Source organism: Dromiciops gliroides, chromosome 2 (genome assembly GCF_019393635.1).
Source record: "Dromiciops gliroides isolate mDroGli1 chromosome 2, mDroGli1.pri, whole genome shotgun sequence".
In the NCBI taxonomy this organism is placed as follows: Eukaryota; Metazoa; Chordata; class Mammalia; order Microbiotheria; family Microbiotheriidae; genus Dromiciops; species Dromiciops gliroides.
The window spans coordinates 72,907,456-72,932,484 of NC_057862.1; the positions used below are offsets into that span (position 1 = coordinate 72,907,456).

A 25,029-nucleotide genomic window follows, 5' to 3' on the forward strand; every position below is an offset into this window, starting at 1 on the left:
GGGACTCAAAGGGTAAACACTGCTTACTAAGGTGATACAGGGGTCAAGAGACCTAGGTAGGGAATCAGGAGTTCTAGGTCTGCTAAAGACAGGTATTACTACTGCCTTGGGAAAGCTACTTAACCCTTCTAGACTCCAGTTTCCTCATCTCCAAAGTGGAAATAATGGTCATAGGGTTATCCTGAGGATTAATGTGGGAAAGTATATTTAACAGGTCTAAAGCACTTTATAAAGATAAAGAATTATCATTAAAGTAAGACCTCCAGAATCATTAGAATAAGAGTTAACCATACCTTCAAATACCAAAAAAAAAAAAAAATTTAACTCTGAATCAAATACATTAAAACTTCCCTGACTTCTTAAACAGAATATGCTGGACATAAATTAAGCTTCTCTTGATGATTCAAGGTCATGATTATAATTGAGCTTTAACTCAGGAAAGCTTCTGGAGGCCACTGAGATATTTGTGGTTGTTTAACTCTATGCTAGACTGTCATGCTTTTGAGGGATTTGGCGTATCAAATTTTTCTAGTTTCTGATATTACTCTCATGGGTCACTTAACACTTCTGTCAGTGTACCTAGCTGTATACCATCTCCTTTCCCCTTTCTAATTTGCTGCGGACTAAAAAGCTAGATCATAGAGTTTATTAGAAATGTTAGCAAAGTAAGAATTAATAGGCCTTGAATGTAGGCTCAAGGGACTCTTCTGATTATAAAGTACATGCCCCTCTAATAGAAAAGTAACATTCATTTTGGCTACTTGAGGTTATCTCTGATTACTTTCTGACTCTTAGGTATGTTCTGAGTTGGTGAGGTGTTATTATATTAGTTTAGATTAGGTTAATATGACCTCTGTCAACTGCTTCACTATTTCCAGCTTTCACTTTATCCAAGAGAAAGGGGAGATACCTTCTTCAGCCCCCTCCCCCAAGGACTCCTCACCTGAACGTGCCCCTCTCCACATCCTGCCCACTCAGCCGCACATGGATCCCTTCCTTCAGGAGGGAGCCGAAGGTCATGTATTCAGCCAGGGCCCAGTCCACCATCCGACGCTTGACCAGCTCCACTCGGCTTTTCAGGATACGAAAGACGCCTGGGGTAGAAGAAGGTCAGCATGAGAGGACTGGGGTGGCTTCCTCCCACAGACTCAGCTTCGAGGGCAGCCCAGGGTGCTGGGAAATGCCAGCGCAGGCCAGGTTGACCAAGGCTGAGACCGTCTCCCATCTCCACATCAACAGGGCTGTCTGGAGGTCACCGGCCTCAGCCACAGACAGACTCTGTGGGCTAAGCAGTGGCCTCGTGGCGCCAGAGGATCTGAGTTCAAATTCCACCTCTAACACTTACCCGTGTGACCTTATAACAAGTCACAACCACCCTGAGCTTCAGTTTTCTCATCTGTAAAATGGACTCAATGACCTCTGAGGTCCTTCACAGCTTTAGATCTATGAGCCTGTGAATATTTCCCAAGTCTGAACACACACACTCTCTCTGATACCTTTCTCTGTACTTCATAGCCTGTCTCCGTCTCCATATAATATACATGTATATATGTATACACATATACCTACATATCAAAGAGGGAAGGAAACCCCAACAGGTCCCAAATGACAGTGAAGATAAAGAACTACAAAGGAAATGGGATGGAATAGGACTGAACGTGCAATTTCATTGGTCCCAGGGCATCCCGGGTGGAGAAATTCCCTCCACCAAGGCAGATCAGCAACTGCTCTGCAATTTAGTCTACTCAAGTTGCCTAGAGGCACTAAGAGGTTAAGTGACTTTTCCAAGGTCACCAAGTTTAAGCAAGAAGCAGGGGTCTTTCCAATCCCCAAAACATCACTCTGTCCATTACAATTAGGCAAATCAAACTACTACAATCTCAGACCTGCCCTCAGACCTAGATGGAGACAAACCAGGACCCTGAGCCCAAGAGCCCTAGAAATAACAGTACCCCCCCACACCCAGATCATCAACTCTACTTCTCATTCGGCCACTCTAAACCACTGACTAGGGAATAAGCTCTTATGGAAAGTGGAGCCACAGCTCGGTAGCCACAGCTGCTGAAGACCTAGAAAAGAATGTTTTCGTTCCCCAAATTCCTGGCACTGTAAAGTGGTTCAACATTAGAAATGGATGTGGTTTTATCGGTGGAAATACCATTTTTAAAAGGTGCGTTACCATCTGCTTTGCCACTGTCCCCCAAGGCCCACAGGGCCTTCCCATCTAATTTGCTGCTAAAACCTCTCCTTAGAATGTAAACTCCTCAATAGCAGGTACTGTCTTGCTTTCCTATTTTTATTGCTAGTGCTTTGCACATAGTAAGCACCTTGCCTGTTATTGTTTACTTTTTCTTTAGTTGTGTCCAACTCTTCTTTTTTGGGGGGGAAGGGGGTTCTTGGCAGAGATACTGAAGTAGTTTGCCATGTCCTTCTCCAGCTCATTTTACAGCTGAGGAAACTGAGGCAAACAGGTTTAAGTGACTTGCCCAGGGTCACCCAGCTAGTAAATATGTGAGGCCAGATTTGAACTCAGGACTTCCTGATTCCAGGCCTTCCTAACCCAAGGCTAAGTACTCTATCCAATGTGCCATCTAGCTGCCCTGTAGTAATCTCCTAACAGACACTTCTTCAACCATTCATTTGTTCATCAGCCATGCTTCCTCCGAAGAAGGAAATACTCAATGAAAATAGAACCGAGAACTAGAAGAGACTAAATAGTTTAAAGATGGAGGTGTACTGGAGGCAACTTTGGCCCCAGCACACCCCGACTCTGGCAATAGGGACCCAGTAGAGAAATCCAAGCTCTCAAAAGCATAACGCTTCCTCTGCCCCTCCTTCAGCTGTAGGGAGAAGTCTACATTGGCTCTCTCTGATATTCAGGCTTTCCTCTGTTCCCAACCAGTGTGGCCCCCTCCAACATGGCTGCTTCACACGTCCTGCCCTCACCCCACAGCCAGGGACCAGGTTTCCTCAGGAGGTGTTGGAGCGGCCATTAATCCTCCTTAAATTAATTCTTTGGATTAGTTTCATTTGAAAATGTAATTGGAGTGTCACAGCCAATCCAAAGCCACCCTCACAAAATACACCAGACCCTTCCCATTAATAACCCAAGGAGGCCTTCCATCCAATAAGCTGATGCCAGCAACAATTAATAAGCCCATTACCAGGAGTCATTACAGCCCTTAAGGGACCTGAAGAATATTTCTAAAGGGGCCGAGGGAATGGACCTGGTATGCTTTTCACACTGATGTCGTGTTGAGTCCAGTCAAGAGCAGTGTTTGCTAGGCCCTGGGAAGAGGGAGGGGACTCCAGGCCAAGGAAACAAAGCAAGCAGGAGAAATTCTGTTGTGCTCAAGGGCATGCGATAAATCTTCCTAAAACCCTGGCTTCACACAACCAGCTCTGCTTGGACTCTGATTGTCCTTATTCTCCTGGCCAAGAACGTCACCCATCTCTCCACCTCTCTAACGCCTACACAGACTCCAGGGCCTAATTCAAGTGCCACATCCAGCCCGAAGCCTCCTCTAGTCTCTCCTCTCAATCCCTTCTGTGCCCACCATCTGTACCATTTCCTTGGTACTGGTGTGACTAGGTGTGGCCTGGTATGGTAGGCACTATGTGGACATTAATATATTATCCGGTTTTCTCCTCCCATGCTTAAGGGAATGAACTCACTTGAGTAATGAGGGGAAGGACTCTTTATGGCAAGCTTAAGTGAGCATCTCTCTTGTCTGCCTATGACATGACCCTAGGGGGCTTCTTGCTGGTGAGCAGCGGGCTCCAGACAGGCTGACATCCCCCTCTTCCATCCTTGGGGAATCACACCCTAGCACATCATGGCCTCAGGAGTCCAGCTCACCTGGGTGGACCCTGAAATCCTTGAGGGGTACTGAGCTGGCCACATTGCCAATGTGCAACAGTATGTCCTCGGGGATGCCCGTGGCAGGGTACGTCATGCTCTTAGGTTCTCCATCCATGTTGAAAAAGCCTGAAAGAAACAAAAGCCATGGCCCATCAGAGGTAATTTGGGAAAACAAGGGAGAAAGCAAGAGGAGAAAAACCTACTTGGGCAGCAGGATACCTGGAAATTCAGTTTCCTTGGACTTTGGAGGCTCTGAATACATCCCCAACACTTCTCAGGGTACTGCAGTCAGTCCTGTAACTTCTCTGATCATCTGAAGGTCTGCCATATCTGAGCCTCATCTGCCTTTTCAGCCTCTTCTCCTATCCTACCCCCTACCATGAACATACTGTCCTACTCACACAGGCCTAACTGGCCTCTGAACTTACTTTTGCTTTTTAAATAATAATAATAATGACAATAATAATAAACTGACACTAATACAGCGTTTTAAGGTTTACATATACACTGTCTCATCTGATTCTCACAGCAGTGCTGTTAGGTAAGTGCTATTATTATCACCCACATTTTACAGGTAAGGAAACTGAGGCTGGTGGAGGTTGACATGCACAAGGTTACAACTAGCAAGCATCTGAGACTGGATTTGAACTCAGCCCTGACACCAGGTCCAGCATTTTATGCACCATGAACCCTGGATGCCTCTAAACATACCCCAGGGATCATAGAGACACCCCCACCGCCAACAGTCACTCTGAAATCATCCTCGCCCCATATCCAGTCTTACCAGGCCATGGGGAATCCAGCCAGTGTTTAATGTGCAGAATCTTCTTATCCTTGGACCTAGTAAAAGCTTCTTCACAAATCCTGTCATATTTGGAGATTTCTTCCTATAGCAAAGATGAACATGTTCAGTGAAGACAAAGGAGGCTCACACCCACTCCCCACAGAGACCCAAATCCGAAAGGGCCTCTGTCGGCCAGGAAACCTTCCTCCTTGCCTCCCTTGACACCCCAGGACTGGCAAGAGCCCCAGGAGATGGGAGGGCAGGAAGCAAGGCACTGGCTGAGCGAGCCACCTTCTGTGGGCCACACAGCACCCAGGCCCAGCTGAGCGTCATCCTCAAAGAGGTCCTCGCCTAGACTTTTTCTCCCCCTTGGAGGATGTCCTAAACACACTCCAGGCTCTTATCTAATCTGTCATTTCCCAACCACCAGTGAAATGGGGAAGGCAGAGGGAGAGTCTACATATTATGTGTCTTGCCCAAGGTCACACAATGAGCTGGGAATTCTGGCTGGGCCTAATTCCTGGTCCCCTGGAATAATTCAATTTAATTCAGTGAGCATGTATTAAGCACCTACTATGTGCCAAGCACATGTGCTGAAGAAAGAGTCCTTTCCCTTCAGGAATTTAGAGTCTTTGAGGAGAATACAGATAAGTAAATACAAAGGGAGAAGGACCTGGGAACTCCCAAGTGAGGAAATTCCCTCTACCAATGCAGATCAACACCTTCTCTGCCACTCATGGTCTTAGAGAGCTGTCCAAAGCAGAGGTCAAGTGACTAACTCACAGTCCCAGAGCCAGGCAGGGCCCTTTTTCTCCCAGTAATCTCTCACCCCTGAGGGACCCCTAACCCCAGCATCTCTCCACCCTCCCAAGCCCACCTCAAACTCCTGCAGGGTGACAGTGCCCTCAGAGATCAGTTTGTCTGCATACTTCTTCAAGACCATCGTCTGTTTGTGAATCTGCTTGTACATGAGAGGCTGAGTGAACATGGGTTCATCCATCTCGTTGTGCCCGCGCCGGCGGTAACACACCTATGGAGGGAAGTTTAGTAAGGTCACATTCACCAGCCAGTGCAAGAGACCCATTCAGAGAGGCAAACCTTGATTCCAAACCGGAGCCCTAGGCTGCCACTGTAAACCCCAAATCACAATCCCTCATCCCACAAAGGGATGTGTGTTAATATAGTTAATCCTGTAGATTGAGAAACTATATTACATATCATATGATTTTATAAAATTATTATGTATTCTACCATTATCATAATGACATGTTAATATAATTATATTGCTCAGTTATTATAATATATTATGTTATATGGTTATGGTATCTTATATTAATATAATTATGCTATATAGGGTTTTTTATATCTATTTTAATTTAAAATTTTGAGTTCCAAATTTTATTCCTCCTTCCCTCCCTCCCCTCCTCCCTCCCTAAGGCAATAAGAAATCAGATATAGGTTGTACATGTGCAATGATGTAAAACATTACCATATTAGTCATTTTGTATAAGAAAACATGAATAAAAGAAAAAATGAAATAAAGTGAAAAATAGCATGCTTCAGTCTGTGTTTAATCAATATCAATGCTTTCTTTGGAGGTCGATAATATGCCTCATCATTAATCCTTTGGGATTGTCTTGGATATTGTTGAGAATAGCTGCTCACTTCACTATATATCAGTTTATATAAGTCTTTCCAGGTTTTTCTGAAATCATCTTGCTTGTCATTTCTTATAGCATAATAATAATTCCATTACAATCATATACCACAGCTTGTTTAGCCATTCCCCAATGGATGGACATTCTTTTGATTGCCAGTTCTTAACCACCACAAAAAGAGCTGCTATAAATAGTTTTGTACAAATAGGTCCGTTTCTCTTTTTTTAAATGTGTTTGGGATATAAACCTAGCAGTAGTATTGCTAGATCAAAGGGTATACACAGTTTTATAGCCTTTTTAGGCATAATTCCAAATTGTTCACCAGAATGGTTGGATCGGTTTGCAATTCTACCAAGAGTTGATTAGCAGATATTCTCTGATCAATAGTGATTTAGAGAATTTTTTCATAGGACTATAGATAATTTTGATTTCTTTGTCTGAAAATTGCCTGTTCATATCCTTTGACCATTTATCAACTGGGGAATGACTTATATTCTTATAATGTTGCATACAATTTTGTATTATATTAATATAATTGTGTTATATAGTTATTATATTATGTATTATTTTAATATAATTCTACTAAATATATCAATATACTTGTATTATATAAACTATTATATATAAATATATTATATTATATATTGTAATTTTTACTTCTATATAATTAATTTACAATTCATAGAGAACAAGAGGAATCAGATAGACTCTGTTTGCCTGGGAGAGTGGAGTCTAATAACCCCCTGCCTCTTTGCATCACCTAGTTTCCTTTGTGTAATTTAAGATTCTAAATGTGGATTCTAATGTGTTCCCCCAGTTTGGGGGAAACTGACTAAAAATCACTGATAAAACGAGTTTAGGTTTTTAAGGGTTTATTGGAAAATAGAAAGAAAAAGATTGAGAACAGAATTCTAACAGTCTGGCATTCCTATCTTTCCTCAAATCTCCTGTGAAGTCCTCTGCCGCCACCACCATCAAGTCCGGAAGCCAAAAGGGGCCGCGCTCCCTGCGCAGGCTCCCTTTCCTCCTTCCTGTCTCCTCCCAGACCATAGGAGGCTCCTCCAGTTGATTGGCTGGTAGACTTGATAGACAGCACCCATGAGCAAGCGTCATTTCCTGACGCCAAGGAAAAGCCACAATGCCTCTGAGGCATTTTCCTCATGGTGGAGCTCTCCACAGCAAGTCTCCAGTAGGTGGCGTCATTCCAATCATTACACCTTCAAGTCTCAGGTCAAGCAGTACTTTCTTTTTTTTTTTTTTTTTTTTTTTTTTTTTTGCAGGCAATGGGGGGTTAGTGACTTGCCCAGAGTCACACAGCCAGTAAGTGTCAAGTGTCTGAGGCCGGATTTGAACTCAGGTCCTCCTGAATCCAGAGCCGGTGCTTTAACCACTGTGCCATCTAGCTGCCCCAGGTCAAGCAGTACTTTCTACAAGGCCCGTCCTGGTCCCTCCCCTCTCTCCTATACTCCCCCCGCCTCCAACATGTTGGTAGGAGAGGTAGTTTGGTGGCACGACTAATAGACCTTCCTTTCTCTAAGGCCAGGGCTCTGAGTTCAAATTCTGCCTCAGATACTTAGTAGCTATGTGACCCTGGACAAATCAAGTAATCTCCTCTGCCTTAGTTTCTTCATCTGTAAAATGAGAAAGTTTGGTTCAATGGCCTCTATGTCTATGATCCTATGGCTTCAGATCATGTTCTTTCCACTCTACGTTGCTGTTTTCCTGTCTTCCACATTAGGGAAGGCATCAGGGAGGTGGGCTTCCTCTACCCCAATTCCATCACCCATCCCTCACTCTTTCTCTCTCCTTTCCATCTGGTTCTTACCAGGTCTACGACAACATCCTTGTTGAAGGTGTTTCTCCACTCAGCAGCCACACTGCAGACGTAGATCACGGCCTCTGGGTCATCTGCATTCACATGGAAGATGGGTGCATTGACCACACGTGCCACGTCTGTGGGGTAGGGGGAGGAACGCGCCATTCGGGGATCTGTAGTGAATCCGATCTGGAGAGATGGGGGACAATAATGAAGCCTCCTCTCTGAGAGTTCTTCCAGAGAGCCAAGCACCCCCACACAAGACACAGTCTAGGCCGAGTATTGTTAGATGGGCAGCCTATAGGTTGGTTATACCTGGCAGGTTGATTGGAGCTGTTGGGTATCCCATAGCCGACCAACCGTTATACCCAATGAGCTGACTGGACCCAGCAAGCCAACTCTAACAGAAGTCCTGCACTAGACATGCAGGGTACCCTGACTCCACCCAGTGGGGTTTGGGGTACCTAGAACCACAAAATGTTCAAGCTGGTATGGTTCTGAGAGGTCATCTAGTCCAATCCCCTCATTTTATAGTTGGGGAAACTGAGGTTCACGGAAGGTAAATTGACTTACGTATATTCACCCAGCTAGTGAGTGAGAAAGCTAGAACTCAAACCTAGGTCTCAGCTTCTAGATCAGAACTCTTCCCACTAAAACCTTACAGGTGTCTATAGATCATGGGCAGACTACACCTAAGCAGCCCACTCTACCTGACGGGGCCCCCTGCATATAGTGGATAAGGCTGTCCTTGGATGCTAGCTGGATCAACCGTGGATTTTATTTTATTTTTCACCTGTGGATCTTTAATACTGGAGGTCAGAAACACCATCACCCAAATAACAACCAGAAAAAAAAATGATTTGGCACTCAGACTTGCAGTCCTTTATCTGATACCAATCTCCTGCATCGTATTGTTCAAGACTCCCTTCACTTGTTCTGGGTGTCTATTTCCCCACTGGCAAAATTGTGGAGAGGGCCCAGCTGCCTCCCTGGGTTTTCAAGGACGCGTCTCAGGGTAAATGAAAGACTCTGTCATGGTGACAGAAAAGCTGGTCAGCCTTGGGTCAGTCTGGGTTGCATCCCCACCCCACCCCACACTCCACCTCACCTGGTTGTTGACCACGACATGGATAGTGCCATTGGTGGTATAGGATGGCAGGTCACTGAGGTGGAAAGTCTCGTAGACAACACCCTGTCCTGCAAAGGCCGCATCTCCGTGGACCAAGATGGACATGACCTTAATGGGAGAGAAATCTTTGCTGGACAGATGTCACTGGATCCCCTTCCAGTCCCTAAAGCCTGGCTCTAACACCTGGTCTCTCTCTGGGCCTCAGACCCTGACCCTGTTTGACAGCTGTTTCAGCTGCAGACATCTCCTGCTGTTTGATGTATATCTTAAGCATCTATCCTCATCAGACTGGGGAGAGGGATGGGAATGAGAGGGATCCCAGGGGCTGAAGTTCCATCTTCCCCATCCAAACTTACTTCCTTCCTCCTGCCCCTTCTTCTCCTCCCCCTCCACAATCCAGGAAATAGGGCTCCCCCAATCTCTGGCTTACCTTCTTGCCCTCCGTATCTCCCCGATAGAATTGTTCAGCTTTTGTCTTCCCCTGCACCACAGGGTTCACGGCCTCCAGATGGGAAGGGTTGGCCACCAAAGACAGCGTGATGTTCCTGTTTGTAACTCGGTTGATCCTCTCGTGATACATGCCTAAGTGATACTTGACATCCCCTGAGCCCTGGAAAGCAAAGTACAAAGCAGTGAGCCCACCCCGGTAGATATATAGGACCCATCACAAAGAGAAAAGCCATGTGCTGGGTCACTTTTACTCTTGAGCCTCCACAATCTTACTGTCCCTATTGGGAACACCATTTCTTGCTACTATGCTTTTCCCAAAGGAAACCTGGTGTCCCACCACTCACCATTCCCATGTAGGCTAAAGCTAGAACAATACCAAAGAAGTAGATCTACATCTAGTATCATCGGCAGATTTATGAAGCCTCACCTATAAACCTTTCCCTGTTGAAGATGTCCCTTAGACATCTTAGACAGCTTCCTGAGGCAGGGTTCCTTGGTCTGTCTGTACATGATGCCCAGAGAGCACTGATCCAGGTGACAAGGACCACAAGGGGAATGCCTCTAAACAGTTTCCCACTACTTTATTAAGCAGATTTTTGTTTGGAAGCTTCCCAAACTTTGGGGTCGGGGGAGTAGCCCTTATGCTGAAAATACTCCCCCATCCTAACCTTCCCCGAATCCTGCCCACCCTCTACCACCAGAGAAAGGCCTGGGAAAAGAGTCAGAGAGCAAAGCATCTGTCTCTCCCTTACCCCATGCCCCCATCAACACCAACCTCATCTGCCGCCTCCAACTTGGGGTCAAACTGACAGAAAATCTGCTCGAGTTCTTTGCGGATCACATTGGCCAAGACATTGAGGCGGCCCCTAGGAACAGAAGATTCTATTGTGGGAAACAATCTGATGCTGTAAAAGGGAAGTCGGCTCAAGAGGGATGGTAGGCTCTCAGAACAAAATCCCAATGTGATGACAAATAGCATGGTGGAAAGAACCCTGAATTTCTAAGTCAGAGGACCTGGGTTCAAATCCTGAATCTGCCTTTCTTTACCAGTGTTGTCCTGGGCAAGTCATTTTATTTCTCAACCTCAGTTTCCTCATCTGGAAAAAGAAGACATTGGACTGGATACTGGGTTCTTAACTTTTTTTGTGTCATGGAACCCCTTCGGCAGCTAGATGGTACAGTCTGTCAATTAGCTTTCATTAAGTGCCGGCTATGCACCAGGCAGTGACATAGGACCTACGCTGTGCCAAGATCAGTGGACTTGGAGTCAGGAAGACTTGAGTTCAAATACTGCTTTCGTACTCTTACTAGCTGTGTGACCCTGGGCAAGTCCTCAGTTAGCCTCGTTTCCTTATTTGTAAAATGGGGTTAATAGCACCTATCTCACAAGATTGTTGGGAGGACTAAATGAGATAACACATATACAAAACAAATAGATAAATAATGAATAAAAGAATAAATAAATAAATGAATGTATTGTGTGTGTGTGTATATATATATATATATATATATATATATATATATATATATATATATATGTATATATGTATTCAAACCTTGAAGGGCTACCTCAAGTCACCAAACATTTATTAGGAATTATTACTAATCATTGGGGATACAAAGAAAGGCAAAAAAAAAAAAAATGCTGTGGTTCCTGCCCTCAAAGAGCTCCCAATCTAACGAAGAAGCTCACAATGCTAGCTATAATTATTGGTACTCTGGTGAAACCTACAAACGGCTGCTCAGAATAATATTTGTTGCCTATATAATTGAAGGACAATAAAGTCCATCCACCAAAGACTCGAGGATCTGTAGACCCCAGGTAAAGAACCCCTGAAATATATGATCTCTGAGGTACCTCCCAGCTCTAAATCTATGAGCTTATAAAAACGGGAGTGGGGACATGTCAGGAAATACTAATGTGACTTTGTTTAAAGTCTCAGTGCTGAGCAATGTGCCCGACACATGGTGGGGTCTGGATGTCTTCTCCTTGATTGACTGACTGATTTTAAAACAGGAGCAAAGACATGTAAACAAAGGATGAATATTTTATATTTTCTTTCTGAGTGGCATATTCCTGTAAAAACAGGGTCAAGAAGGTTAAATCCCAGAATGAGCTAAGGCTTTTGAAAGATGCCAACAGAAATAAATAAAAAGAACATTTTCTTTTCCACTGTCTTGGTGCCAGAAGAACAAGGAAGAAAGGGGTAGGTGTTGGGTAGATGAAATAATGATGATTGATGACAGGGAGAAACCAAGCTGTTCAATTCCCATTTTAGCTCCTGTGTTTGAGGAGAATGACTGAAAAAGATACAGCAGAAAGGGTTAAAAAATGGAAACCAAAGATAAATGAAGGGGCAGCTAGGTGGCGCGGTAGATAAAGCACCGGCCCTGGATTTAGGAGGACCTGAGTTCAAATCCAGCCTCAGACACTTGACAGTGACCCTGGGCAAGTCACTTAACCCTCATTGCACCACCAAAAATAAATAAATAAATAAAGATGAAACTGAATAAGGGTAAGTGTAAAGTTCTGAATTTAAGGGAATGGTAAAATAAAATCAAATGTATTGGAGAAGATAAAGAAGCTGGAACTTGAGGGAGATTCATAAGAAAAAGACCTAGGGGTGTTAGTATACTCTAAATACAATGTGAATCAACAGGACTGTGGCAGCTAGAAAGCTAATGAAATTTTAGGAAGTCTTAATAGATATGTGAGAGGCAGCTTGATGTAGCTGCAAGAGAACCAGCCTTGAAAGCCAGAAAGAGCTGGACACAAGTCCTGCCTGTGGGACCCTGGCCAAGTCATTTGACTTCTCTAGCCAGGGGAGTCTAACTTGCTGCCCACAAAACTTCTGAATGCACTTGAACCAGATTAAAATGTAATTTAAAAATACAACATGTTTAGCAAAATAAATAAAAATACACTAAAACATAGGTAATGTTAATTTGTGGTTTTCTAAGTCAATATGACAGTTACATGGCACAGTAGATAAAGTGCAGGGCTGGAGTCAGGAAGACTCATCTTCCTGATTTCAAATCTGGCCTCAGACACCTATCAGGGTGACCCTGGGTAAGTCACTTAACCCTGTTTGCTTCAGTTTCCTCATCTGTAAAATGAGCTGAAGAAGGAAACAGCAAACCACTCTAGGATCTTTGCCAAGAAACCCCCCAAATGGGGTCACAAAGAGTCAGACACAATTGAAAACAAGTGAACAACAAAAAAAGTCATTATATGAACAACAAAAGCAGGCATCTCTTTCTATTTAAGTTTTGTGGTAAAATATGAAAGTTTTTAACAGTCGGTTAGGATAACTGAAAGACGCCAGGTTTTCAAGGACCACCCTTTTGGGGAGGAGATGAACAGTCCGCCTGCTGCGCATGTCAGACTGCCTGCCGGGTACAGTCCGCCTGCTGCGCATGTCAGACTGCCTGCCGGGTTTTTTGACTTCCGGGGTGGAGAGAACGGGAGGAGGCCTTTTGCCTGCTTGGCGGGACTCCTGACGGCGCGGCACAGACTCTCTCTCCAAAGGTGGCCTTGTCGGTTTGGTGAGTTTTTATAAGGAATATAGACTAAGCTTAGACTTAAGACGATTTGTATTGTGTTTCTACTTTCCTATCCTTCTAATCAACATCACCTTGTGACTATCATAACTATAAATAAAAAGGTCTATCTAGAAAACCAAAAGCTGCTTCCATTTACTAGTTTGGGAGATAAATTAAGGGAAAGGTTAAGTAGGGGAGATTTATGATCTAATATCCAATTTTAAATCTCACAGCTTGATGCCACTGCTCTAGGCAGTTCTGTAACACTATGAGCTGCAGTGCTTGATCTGCCCTAATAGGGTGAGTTTTCTCACCTGGGGGTTCTGTGTAACAGTGAAATCAACCCAGCCAGTCCCTATGCCCCATCTCTACCAGTAGATAAATGGCATCCAGAATACAGGAGGTAATGGTCCTTCTGGGCTTTGCCCTGGTCAGATTTTTTCATGATCTTTGTTTTCTATTCTGAACCCCACGTTTCGGGGCAGGCATTGAAAATCTAGAGCTCATAAAAAAAAGAACAAAATAATCAGGGACTTAAAACCATTTCCTATAAGGATAAGTTGTGGAAAAAAACTAGGAATGTTTATAACTTGGAGAAGGGAAGGTTAGGAAAGGCAAAGATCTTCAAATATTTGAACTGCTGTCCATGGAAAGAGAATGTACTTGTAGGGGTGGTTCTAAAGGAAAACTAGGACCAACAGGTAGAAATTAGAGCAGGGTATTTTGGCCCACTCTAAGGACCAAAGGAATAGAGATTGAGAGTTTGAAGCGACCTTGATGTTATCTAGTCCAGTCTACGGATAAAGAAACCAAGGCCCCAGAGAGGTTATGTAACTCATCCAAGGTCACACAACTAGTATATATTTGAGAGGCAGAACTTTGAGCGCAGGTCTTTCTGGCTTCAAGTCTGGCTGCCCATCCAGTATTCCATTCTGCCTCTCACATATCTACTAACGAGCAGAGCCTGGATTTAAACCCATGTTTTTTGAATCCTAATCTAGCACTCTTTTCCACTATCACACCAATTTCTTTTTCTTTTTCTTTTTTTTTTTAGTGAGGCAATTGGGGTTAAGTGACTTGCCCAGGGTCACACAGCTAGTTAAGTATTAAGTGTCTGAGGCCGGATTTGAACTCAGGTCCTCCTGACTCCAGGGCCGGTGCTCTATCCACTGCGCCATCTAGCTGCCCCTCACACCAATTTCTTAACAACGCCTCCACATGGAATTGATTCCTTGTGAGACAGTGAGTTCTCCATCAGTGAAACAGTCTTCGTTGTGAGATAGCAAATTCTCCATCACTGGAGTTCACAGGAGCAGAAGTCATCTGACCTCTGGTTGGAGATGTTGTTAAAAGTATTCATATGATGGGTGAGAGTAAGACTAGATGATTCTGAAGTCCCTCTGACTGAGCGGCTAGACATCTTCTTTGTTGATGATGACGGATGAGTGAATGGATAGACATAGGGACAAATGGATGGATGGACAGATGAAAGAGAGAAAGGAACCTCTAAAGTCCTAAGGATATGAGTATGACAAGAATTTTCAATTTACCCCCACCAACCTCTGTACCTCTCCTCATTCTCCCCAACAGTAAGTAATCTGTAATATTGTCTTCTCTTTACCAAAAACCCCAAATGAAAGCTAGGCAGGGCCCAGGGTGTGGCAAGGGACATTTTGTAAATACAGGGCAATTCTGAGTGGTTAATTTGGGGTGGGAAGGCAACTATTTGCAAGACTGAGCTCATTCTTTATCCCAGAATAGTAAAAGGATCTGCGCCAGGACCCAGAGGGCATAGAAGAGATAAGCTTTTGCCCATGGCATCTTGACACTAGCCAATGGCACTAACCATAGACCCTAGGCACAATCCAAGAACTAGATATGCTGTAACTGGCTCTGCCTGAGAGAAAGGGGACTCAAGTCCTAGCAAAGAGTCTTACCAGCCCCTTAAGCCCAGTCATTCCCAGAAACAATTCCTTTTCCACCCAGCTCCCACCTGTGTGGCATTCCCAGAATCACGTTCTCAATCCCCATCTCGCTTGACTTGTCGATGATCGTCTTGAGGGCAGGAATCATGACCTCGCAACCTTCCAAGCCAAATCGCTTCTCTGAGGACCACTTCCGGGCCAGGAAATCCTCAAATCTGCCATAGGGAGGGGGGAAGAGGAGGGTCAGGATCTATCAAAGAGGGGCTGGCAGACACAGTCATGGGAGTCTACAGGAGGGGACCCAACCAACATTCAACTGCGCCAAGGAGAAGCAGATCTTTTGACAAAATGTCAGATTTAAGTTGAATGTCGCTTATATTCCTCTTGGGGAAAGAGAGAGTCTTACACTAAACCAGGGAGGGGTCTTAACATTTTTTGTTCATGAACTCTGCTGACCATCTGATAAAATTTATGGACCCATTCCCAGAATAGTTTTTAAATGTATAAAATAAAATGCATAGGACTACAAAGTAAATCAATTATACTGAAAAAAAGACAGCAAAATATTGGGGTTTTTTAATTAGCTCATACAGATTGAAACATAATTTTTGTGTTAGTTCCTTTATCTGAAGTTTTGTTTTTGTCTGTTTTCTTTCACAACCCAGCTAATGTGGAAATGTTGTGCATGACTATTCATGTATAGCTTATATTAAATTGCTTGAGTTCTTGGTGGGGGGGAAGGAGAAAGAGAATTTGGAACACAAAGTTTTAAAAATTTGATGTCAAAATTTGTTTTTACATGTAATTTGGGAAAATAAAAATTCTAAATAAATAAATAAAACAAAAAAAAATTAGCTCAGGCACCAGCCCGATAGGCCAATGAATCCAAGATCCAAGGTCAATCTGCCTCATCTCAGGAGATATGGGAGAAGCCAGTGGCCACCTAACTCATTTGTTTTGGTCCAAGAGGTAGGAGGAGCAAAGGTTTGGAATAGTCAGCGCCACATTCTCTCTCCAAGGAGAGGGTGCCAGCAGTAAGCAGGACCCTCAGTAAAAACAGCACTGAGAACCTAGAGTGTGATGAAGGGCTGTAGGTTTTGCCCTTTAGTAGCATCAGAATGTCACCAGCCTTAGCCCCTAAACACAACCCAGAGGGTGGGCATGCTGGGACTGGGCCTGCCAAAGAGGAAGGGGAATTTGTGATTCTACCCAACGGTCTCACTAGTACCCTCAAATCCAAGTGCCACCAAAAACACGCCAACCTTTCCCCCAGCATCCCACTTGGCAGCATCAGGTATACTTGATCTAGTCACCTCTGCTCAGTTAAAATTCATTTGAAAAATAATGATGGGGGTACTGTCTGATACTCCCTTGGAGAAAAGGGGTCTGGTCTGGGCCCATGTTTCTGCCACTTAGGATCTAATGTGGGGCAAACTGTCTCAATACCCAATACTCAGCTTTCTAACACTCTTGCCTTATTTACAATCCCAAATGCTCATCTCAAGACTTCTCTGTGAACCTATCCACACAGCTCAGTTCAGAAATGACATGAGGTATAAATAATGCTTTTCCAAGGTGTCAAATAAGGGTCTGTCCCAGTGGAATTTCTGCAGGGCCTTCTCTCAAGTCAGGAGTATAATACTGTTCTGACTGTTGCTTTTAGCCCATTCATTATTGGGCTACCAACTGGGAAGCACAGGTCTTCCCTCTGAAGACCACTAGTGGACAGGATAGTGCTCAGAGACTCCCCTCACTGAGAGTGCCAAACCCAGAATGATCCCAGGAGGCAGGAGGTTTAAATGTTCCCAGGGTCCCCTCCAACCCCTGGAACCACACCTCGTGGACCGCACCAGCCGCGCCAGCAACGTCCTCTTCTCCTCATTGGTGCATTTCATCACTCCAGGAGTCTCAAACTTCTGCCGGATCCATTGGCACTGTTCCACATCATTAATGAACATGAACTCCAGGCCGATGTGCTGGCAGTAAGTGTTCTGGAGAGGAAGAGAAGGGCCTGGGGAACTCCACAAGTCTAGCAAACCACAACCTCATTCTTTTCATCCAGAGAACCAAGGGGAGAGGGAAATATGGGAACAAGCCTTCGGGAGGCTGGGATAGAACCCTGCTAAGCCACAGCTGATTGACGCATTCTCAAAAAGATGCTGTTGGAATTTCATTTTTCTGTCAATTTCACTTTGGACTTTGAGACAGGAAATTACTTGCTAATTAATGCCCTGGGAGCTATCTAACCACTTGGCCTTGAAGTAGAGAAGGAATAAGCCTCATAGACCATCCTTTTAGGAGAGATTCAAACCACCCCACTTCCTCTGAGGCTTATCCTTCCTTTAAAAAAAAATAAACAAAACCTAAATCATGCCTTTTCCCTTCACATATCAAAGCCCTTAGGGTATCTCCCTCTCACTGTCTTTCTGGAAGCTAAAATCAACATATTCTTCAGGGTTGAGACCTTGTGATGTGATGGTATGATATGCTCACCTCCAAGCGTTTGATAATCTCCCTCAGAGACAGGGTGCTCTCTGTGCCCCCAATGAAGGTGGTCGTGGGCAAATGGAAAACCTTGTCCAAGTCAGATTCATGAAGATTATAGAAGGCTGATGGCATGAGATCATACAAAAGAAAAAAAACATCAGAGACTCATCAAAGGGATTGGTGTGGTGAGGGACCACACTGAAATGACAATGAATGGCGAGGAAGAGGAAGCAATGATGTTCTGTCTAGAGTATATGATGGTATGCTAACAATATCCAATCAGAGCAGCTCTCAACCACCATAGCATGAACTAGATAAAGATGCCCAAGTCCCTTTAAGAGAACAAAGTTAGGTCTAAGGAGAATACCAATAGTCCTGGGGCTAAAGTCCTTGATTATATGGGGGCAGATCCCTTAGCTTCTCTGGTATTATTTTCTCCTTTTGTAAGATGCATGGATTTGTCTCTGCCCCATCCTCTCAGGAACACTGTATGAGCAAAAGAGATGGAAGATGGAGAGGCGCTGAAGAGAAAGACCTTGAGAGAAGGGATCATATTATGATAGTGCAAGAGTCAAAAAGGTCCACGCTAGAACATAGAATCCTTTTGATTTTCACTATGTGTAGATATTATGCTGAGCTACCAGTGTCCTGTTGGATTAAAGAAGACCCTACCTCTGCATGGTATTTCTAGAAGACAGTGACTAGAGGGGGACTGGTGGGAGATTTAGACATTAATTCACCCCCTTCCCAGATGCAATGTCTGTGATGTGAGCAGGAGGCTTAGGATAGGGGCAGGGTTTGAATGCCCATTCTTTTTTAGCTTCTGAGTGACTGACATTAGTAGCTGAAATCCCACCTCCTGCAGGATGCCATTCCTGATCTCCCTCCATGCTAGTACCTTCCCTCGGGTAATTATCTCCAATTTACCCTGTTTATCTTGCTTGCTCAGAGTTATTTACATGTTGTCCCCCCCAATAGGCTGTGAGCTCCTTCAGAGCAAGAAATATGTTTTCTCAGCAATCCCAGAGCTTAGCACAGAGCCTGGGAAATAGAAGGCACTTGATACATGCTAGTTGGTTAACTGACAATGACAGCAAGAAAGGGATGAACACTTCCACAGGCTGATGAAGGCCACCCCCTGGCCCAGGGCACACTAACCCCACTGGTGCCTAAGCCCTCCTTTCAGGAAGTGGCTACTGCTTCTCACCCAGCTTATCAATGGTGGTGATTAAATCCGAGGGTACAAATGAATCCAGGTCAGCATCCAGAATTCCAAGGGGATCCAGTTGGGCCACATGGTGGCCCCGGATCTGTTGGGGGAGAAGGTTGGAAGTGAGCAGGGGGGAAACAGCCAGAAAGTCTAGCGCCTCTAAAAACACAGGGCACAGAATTCCCTCTACCTAACACCCAATAGAGAGGTGATGTTATTTATTCACATGGGCATGATGACAGAAATACCTAGAGCCAGTGATCCCAGAAATGCCTATTGAGGTCTCATATTTCCCACCAAGCAGCAGCCCCCCACAAAATCAGCTTCAAATGACTTAAAAAAAAAATATATATATATACACACACACATATATGTGTGTATGTATGTATATATGTGTGTATATGTATATGTATGAATATATATGATAAACATTACCACTACTCCAAAACCCTACCCTGTAACTTAATCTTATTAACAGGTTTCAAATACCCAGATAATGTGATTCTATCATATACCAGCAAATGAAATATATAACCATGTATGTGTATATTTATATACATATATACATGTGAATATGTATGTATACACATATATGTAATATTTTAGATTGTTTTTTAAAAGGGAAATATAAGCATAACTACAATTAAATTAAGTTGCTTTTTACTTATGTGGAGCATTAGAATGATTATGTCTAGAAGTTGATGACCCTTGAATGAAGAAATATCAAGGCATTAGCCAAAAAAATTAAAACCAATTCCTCCACACAGCTGTCAAAATAATCTCCCTAAAGCACAGAGCTGACTGCATCATGCCCTCCTCAAAATTCAGCAGTGGCTAGCTCGTGTGTCTCTGAGTCCCAGGATGAAACACAAACTCCTTAGCCTGGTGATTAAAACCTTTCGGTATCTATCTCCAATCTCCCTTTCTAGATTTATTCCCTATCACACTCCACCACACACACACACACACACACACACACACACACACATACACACACACACACACACACACACACGCACACTCTACATTCCAGCCAAATTGGCCAGGCTGTTCCCCAAACATCATTTCATTGCCTATCTCAGTTCCTTCAGAAAGGCTGCCTACTTCATCCCCATGCTTGGTTAGTGAGATCATAGATTTATAGCTGGGAGGAATCTTAGAGTCATCTTTCCTCATTTTACAGATGAGAAAACTGAGGCCCAAATAGGTAACTTGACTTGTAGGAGGGAAAAGATTTGAGCCCAGATCCTGTGACTGCAAATCCCAAACTTTTGCCACTGTATCATAGCTGTCTGGTATACACTTCTTCCTTACCTCTGCCCCTAAGACGTCTTAGCTTCCTTGAAGACTCAATACTGGGGCCACTCCAACAGGAAGTACTCTCTCTTTCCTCAAATGAGAGTATACTTGCATATCTATGTACCCTTTGATTCCCTCAATAAAATGTAAACTCTTTGAGGACAGGGACTGTTCTGAGGTTTTTATCTTAAGTATCCTAGCACCGAACATAAGGCCTGGAACGTAGTCAACATTTTAATAAATGCTTGTTGAGTCAAACTAAGACATGAAAACACCGCCTGGGAACCAACAATTAGAGAAACTCTCCTTACCAATTTTTATTTGCTAATTGGATGATGTGATGGTGATTTTTGCATCACCTAATCATCACCCTTCCTCTCCCTACCCCAAATCACCACTCTTCCTCCTACATGCATTTTGTCTAAGAATCCCCTCCAAGGGACAGGTTTCCATGATGAAATGATGTAATCTTGACTGTTCTAATTATTACAAAGTTCAAATATGATTAAGCTCATTATCCAGTCAACCCTAGAAAGAATCTTTGCAATTAGCCATGTTTGGTCAAGACCAAGAATGCAAGAAATTATCTGGGACCTTAATCTAGATGAGGTTCCCTTCACCCAGAGACTCCACAATTCGAAAACCCCAGATAAATTAGGAGACTTACCAAAAGGATTCTATTTTACAAAGAAGGAATGACTATAGGGCTCCTTTTAAAAATGCTAGTTCTCCCCACCCCAATGCATTTACACTATTTTATTCACAAAAATCCAATTTGCACACAACTTTGCAAGGAGCAACAGAGCTAGTCACAGCAGAATTGTTTTCCTTCCTACAAAGAAGGGCTCTCAATATTGTCAATTCTGAAGGAAGGGTTATAGACTACAAGAATTTAATTCCGAGATGGCTTCCTCCACCAACCAGAGGACTTCTAGACTGTCTCTTCTCACCAGGAGTTGGTCTGGGTTTCAGAAATGCAAACCAAGGCAATGTAGTATGGTGGGCAGTGTATGGTATAGTAGAAAGGGTGCTAGACTTGGGCATCAAAAGATAAGTTTTAGGCCCAGCTCTGCAATTGGTGGTGGTGGGACCTTGGGGGAGTCACATTCCTTCTGTGGACCCCATTTTCTTCATCTGTAAAATGAAAGGGTGGGAGATCAGCTGACCCCCAAAATTTCCCTCCTGGCTCTAAAGTTCAGATTCTAACCCAAAATTACATCTACTCACAGGCACTAGTGATGATGCTGCAATAACAGATTCACTGCTTACATAAGACTCTCCTTGGATATTTGTAGGCAGTACAGATGTGTGGGTTTGGTTTTTTTTTTTGTTTGGTGGGGCAATGAGGGCTAAGTGACTTGCCCAGGGTCACACAGCTAGTAAGTGTCAAGTGTCTGAGGCCGGATTTTGAACTCAGCTCCTCCTGGATCCAGAACTGGTGCTTTATCCACTGTGCCACCTAGCTTCCCCCAGATGTTTTGATCCATATTTTAGAGATAAGGAAACAGCAGCTCAAAGAGTGTAAGGCATCCACAGTCACACAGCTATTAAGTGCAGAAGCTAGGACTGAAACCCAGGTCTTCTGCCTGCAGAGCCCTTCCTAGTGCACTACACTGCCCCAACAGAAGATGGCAATCGCTAGCTCCCAGGCAGTGGGGGATGTCTAAGTTGGGCTTGAGCTTTTCTCCCCCTTCCCAATTTCTCTTAAGGTGGAGGCTCTGTATCCCCCCATGTGACCAATGACTCTCCTCCCCTTCTCCTCTCCCAAAGGTAAGATACTCTTACCTGATAGGCCCGGATCAGAGATTGTACAGCCAAGTGATCCGCCACAAGCTTCTCGGTCTTGGCCTTGTTCTGGATGCGTCCGGGGCCCTCTTGGAGAGCAGCCGTGTGAATAACACATGGAAGTCCTCCGTGGGTATGATCTTTGGTTACTCCCATGCTGGCGGTCCGAAAAAAGGTATCCCAGGACTAGGGGTAGAAATGGGGAAATGGGGTAGACAGGAGATGACATGCTATGATGATGACACCTTTATTAATATCAACAGTAATACTGAATAGCACATGGCAGCCCCTTAAAGCTAAGGTGAGGGTCCTAAAGAGCACTTAAGAAGGTAGGGAACACCCACCTGGAAGAAGCTCCAGGGCTTGGGGTTAGCACAGAAGCCTCAATAGCAGCTGGTAGCAAAAACATAAATTCCAAACCCAACGAGGATTGGCAAGTCCATGACCCTGGACATTGACAGCCCAACTCAAAGGCTGCTTTCTCCAAAAAGCCTTCTCTGATTTCCCTGGCCACCTTCCCCCTTAAACCTCATATAACACTTTTAAAAACTACTTCAATATACCTCATGTCCCAAAAATCTTAGTGCAGTTTTCAGCTATTAAAGTTTACACACACACACACACAGATTTATATTGATTGTGTATGGTGTGTATGTGTTTTATACACACATATCTTTATTGTGTATATTTATTATGTATATGCATACACATATGTGTGCATAAGTGTGCTTATATATAAAATAAATATCTGCATATGCTATAAATGCATGTATATTATAAACCTATACATAATACCGACCTAGTAAGACACACAGTACTACACAATTAATATATACAGGATGTCCAAAAGGTCTTGGTGCAGCTTTAAGTTTTATCAGCTTAAACTTTAAGAGCTTAGAGATGCACTAAGACTTTTGGGACACCCGTATACATATTAATTATGCAATATTGTGTAGATGGTCATCTGTTTATATGTCTTATTTCCCTACCAGCCTAACCTCCATGAGAGAAGGAATGTTACTCTACTAAAATTTGTAACTTCCTCAATATCTTGGGTATGGTGCTCTGCATAGAAAAGACATTTGATAAATGTTTGTTGATTGAGTCAATGATTAAGTGAATGAATGGAGAGTCTGATGGAGAGTAGTGTGGCCAACCTTAACTGGTGCTCAACTGGTGCTTTAAGGTTTGCAAAGTGCTTTCCTTCTGTTATTTCATTTAAGATTCTCACCTTCCCACTGGCTAAAATGCCCAAGCCTTTGCAAATGTGTTTATTCACTTTTCTCCCTGCTGATCTTTGCAGCGCTCCCTGGACTCTACTCATCCAGCCCGCTGAGCTCCCTCAAGTGCTGCCCGACCAGCCTGCTGGGGAAGGCATAAATTGATGCAGACACACTCACTTTGTGCCCTTGGAGGCACAGCATGTAGCGGATGGAAGTCACTCTCACATTTTCCAGACATCGGACCCCATTTCAGTCTTTCCCTGATCACTATTTCCTAAAGCCTCTTCTCTCCAGACCTCCAGCCTCACTCAAGTCATTTCCCCCAACTCAGAGAATCTTGGCATTCATAAATAGAGCTAGAAGGGACCTTGCCCCTCCAGGGACCGGCCCAAGAGCCCACAAATAGTGAGGGTCAGACGTGGGGTTCGAACCAGCCTCCCCTCCACTGTATCAACAACCTCAAAGATCATCCAGCCCAACCCTTGCCTGAAGTGTGAATGCCATCCATAAGAAGGGGACCCTCACAAGCTGTCATCTCTCCTCTGCTTTAAAACCCCAGTGCAAGGCATTCCCCAACCCCATGGAGGATGACACCTGTAACTGTGAGGATGTTCTTCCTTAGTAATGAGGCAAATCAAGGAAAGAGCTTAGACATCATCTTCCAAGATATTCTCAGGGAAAATTTGCCCTGAAAAATTCTAGAAGCAGCAGCTAAAATAGAAATTGAACGAATCCACCAATCACCTCCAGAAAGAGATCCCAAAAGGAAAACTCCTAGGAATATTATAGCCAAATTCCAGAGCTCTCAGGTCAAGGAGAAAATACTGCAAGCTGCCAAAAAGTAATGAGGCAAAATCAACCTTTCTGTAACTTCCACCTGTGGTTCTTAGCTCGGCAGCCAAGGAGAATAAGCCCAATACTTCTTCCACAGAAAAAAAGGACATCCCCTCCTTATTCCTTGATCTGGCCCAGCTTAGCATTAGCTAAGAGCAAGCAACCAGTCAATAAGCACTTAATTAAAGGACCTACTCTGTTCCAGGCCCTGTGCTAGGCACTAAGTATACAAAGACAAAAATAAAACTGTGCAAGTCCTCTGGAAGCACATGTTCTGTAGGGAGAGACATGTTACATCTATCATCATATACTAGACAAGGGGAAAATCTCTATGAGGCACCTTGCGAGGGGGCACTAACATCCAGAGTGGTCAGCAAAGGCCTTAGGTAGGAGATGGCATCTGAGCCAAGTTTTGAAGGAAACTAGGGAATCTAAGAATGGAGGTGACGAGGGAGTGTATTCCAGGCACGGGGGACACAAGATCCACATGTGGGGAAGGGCAAAAAAAACAAGAACAGGAAGAGATCTCAGTCTAGACCTTCCTAATGTCTGCTGGGTGACATCTCTCTGTGTCTGTTTGTCTCTGTCTCCTCTGTCTCTGTCTCTGTCTCTTTTCTCTCTCCCTCTCCCTCCCTTTCTCTCTCTCTCTCTCTTTCCCTCTCTCTCTGTCTCTCTCTCTCTCTCACACACACACACCTGAAACACAATCTAAATAAGTCCCCTACTCTACCTCCCAGTACCTTCCAACTTGCTAACTGCCACTACTATTTCCTCTGAATGGCATTTTCCTCTGAGTCATAGCTTCAATTATAACATGAGAAGTACAACCGATGCTATCATTCCATCCTAGAGATGATGGGAGGAATTGATAATGATATAGAGCTAATGAATGATGTTTCTTCTTCCTAAGATCATATTTACTCACCTTGATTTGTCTTATAGGCTTTAATGTTTGGGGATTTAGAAAAAAATAGATCACCATGACGGCTACTTTTTTTGGAATGTCATTTTGTATATTGGGCTT

General features: G+C 43.9%; 1 protein-coding gene across 2 annotated transcripts in view; it reads right to left on the reverse strand.

Annotated features, from left to right (window-relative positions):
- Nucleotides 1-25,029, reverse strand: part of OGDHL (oxoglutarate dehydrogenase L) — a 71,938-nt gene that overhangs the window by 17,661 nt on the left and 29,248 nt on the right. For both annotated transcript variants that reach the window (XM_043988088.1, XM_043988089.1), the window contains exons 4-16: nt 21,949-22,134; nt 18,862-18,964; nt 17,661-17,776; nt 17,004-17,158; nt 15,236-15,382; nt 10,475-10,565; nt 9,680-9,859; nt 9,229-9,357; nt 8,130-8,309; nt 5,524-5,676; nt 4,647-4,749; nt 3,860-3,988; nt 944-1,094 (exon numbers count right to left, since the gene is read on the reverse strand). In XM_043988088.1, the coding sequence (XP_043844023.1) occupies nt 944-1,094; nt 3,860-3,988; nt 4,647-4,749; nt 5,524-5,676; nt 8,130-8,309; nt 9,229-9,357; nt 9,680-9,859; nt 10,475-10,565; nt 15,236-15,382; nt 17,004-17,158; nt 17,661-17,776; nt 18,862-18,964; nt 21,949-22,134 (1,823 nt within the window). The remainder of the gene's footprint in view (nt 1-943; nt 1,095-3,859; nt 3,989-4,646; nt 4,750-5,523; nt 5,677-8,129; nt 8,310-9,228; nt 9,358-9,679; nt 9,860-10,474; nt 10,566-15,235; nt 15,383-17,003; nt 17,159-17,660; nt 17,777-18,861; nt 18,965-21,948; nt 22,135-25,029) is intronic.